At 56.4% G+C, this 1165-nt stretch overlaps 1 protein-coding gene across 1 annotated transcript in view; it reads right to left on the bottom strand.

Moving 5' to 3' along the window:
• Flt4 (fms related tyrosine kinase 4) overlaps window positions 1-1165 on the bottom strand; it is a 40939-nt gene that overhangs the window by 26211 nt on the left and 13563 nt on the right. Inside the window, exons 3-5 of the mRNA XM_029483535.1 lie at window positions 556-800; window positions 217-329; window positions 2-126 (exon numbers count right to left, since the gene is read on the bottom strand). Of these exons, the coding sequence (XP_029339395.1) occupies window positions 2-126; window positions 217-329; window positions 556-800 (483 nt within the window). The remainder of the gene's footprint in view (window position 1; window positions 127-216; window positions 330-555; window positions 801-1165) is intronic.

Here is a 1165-nt window from a genome sequence, read left to right as displayed (position 1 = left end):
CTGGTCACCCCAGGTGGTCTCGCACTGCAGGTACAGGGCATCGCGCAACAGTTGAGTGGGCACTCGCATGCCCCGGCGGTCATCCCACAGCACCTCCTGCCCGTCGGGGTGCAGCACTGAGCTTTGCTGGAGGGACATAGTGATGGTCAGCTGCCTTTCCCAAGGATGGCACAGGAGGGTGGGGTCCTGGGATTAGGCTGGGGAAGGGAGTGGTACCGAGCGCAGTGTGATGTTGAGGCCGGGAATGGACACCAAGCAGGGCACCCANATCGAGTCCTTCCTGTTGACCAGGAGNGTGTCAGGTTTGTTGATGAAAGNNTGTTTAAAGTCTGAGGAGATGGAATAGGAGCTGGGTTAGGAAACAGCTCAGGAAGTCTCTGGCTAGGGTTGGGGGTGGGGAAGTATAAGGGAGCCCCATGGGTCAGGGTGAAGTTCCAGNCTGCTGCTTCTGTGTGAGGCNCNGTATTCACTCCTGCTAGCCTGNGGTCAGCAGGGTGGAAGTGGAGTGAAGGCCCCAGGTACTCCCTCCTGGACTCTGCCCAAGATAGGCCTCACCTCTTACAAACACATAGGTGCTGGCAGCTGTGGTGCCCTCAATCCGGGCCTTGATGTACTTGTAGTAGCAGTGGTAGCTGCCNGTGTTGTTGGCGTGAGTCTGGGCCAGCAGTAGCACCTTGCAGTAGGGCCTAGCTTCTGTGCCTTCACAGTCATGCACAACCCGTGTGTCTTCACTGTCCTTCCCACCTGTGGTCAGTACCTNCTGGGCCCCTGGCCAGGTCCACTCGAGGGGGTGCTGCCCCCTAGCAGAGAATTGGAGAAGTCAGGATCTCTCCTACCTAGATTTTACCCAAGCCTCCAAGGAGCCTCCTTCAAGGGCNAAGAGCTTCACCCATCCTTATCTCTTTTCAAGGAAGAGTAATCCAGGATTGGGGTACACTCCCCAGATCCACTCCCTGAGCCCTTGACTCTCTGCCTTGGTTCTTGGGGCTATGAATGACAGGTTGATAATATAGTCCTTGGCTAATGGCTGGTACTGTGAGGAGGCCTAGGGCTAGTGATAGGTGACTGGGAATGGATGTAGGTGACTAGGAGAGGAGAAGAGAAGGCTAGGTGAGTTCAGGGTGTCTATCTGCACCTCTTCTGGGAGACCACACCCTAGGACTCC

Source organism: Mus caroli, chromosome 11, assembly GCF_900094665.2.
Source record: "Mus caroli chromosome 11, CAROLI_EIJ_v1.1, whole genome shotgun sequence".
Classification (NCBI taxonomy): Eukaryota; Metazoa; Chordata; class Mammalia; order Rodentia; family Muridae; genus Mus; species Mus caroli.
Note: the sequence above shows the minus strand (reverse complement) of the source record. Positions and strands in the feature narration are given on the sequence as shown.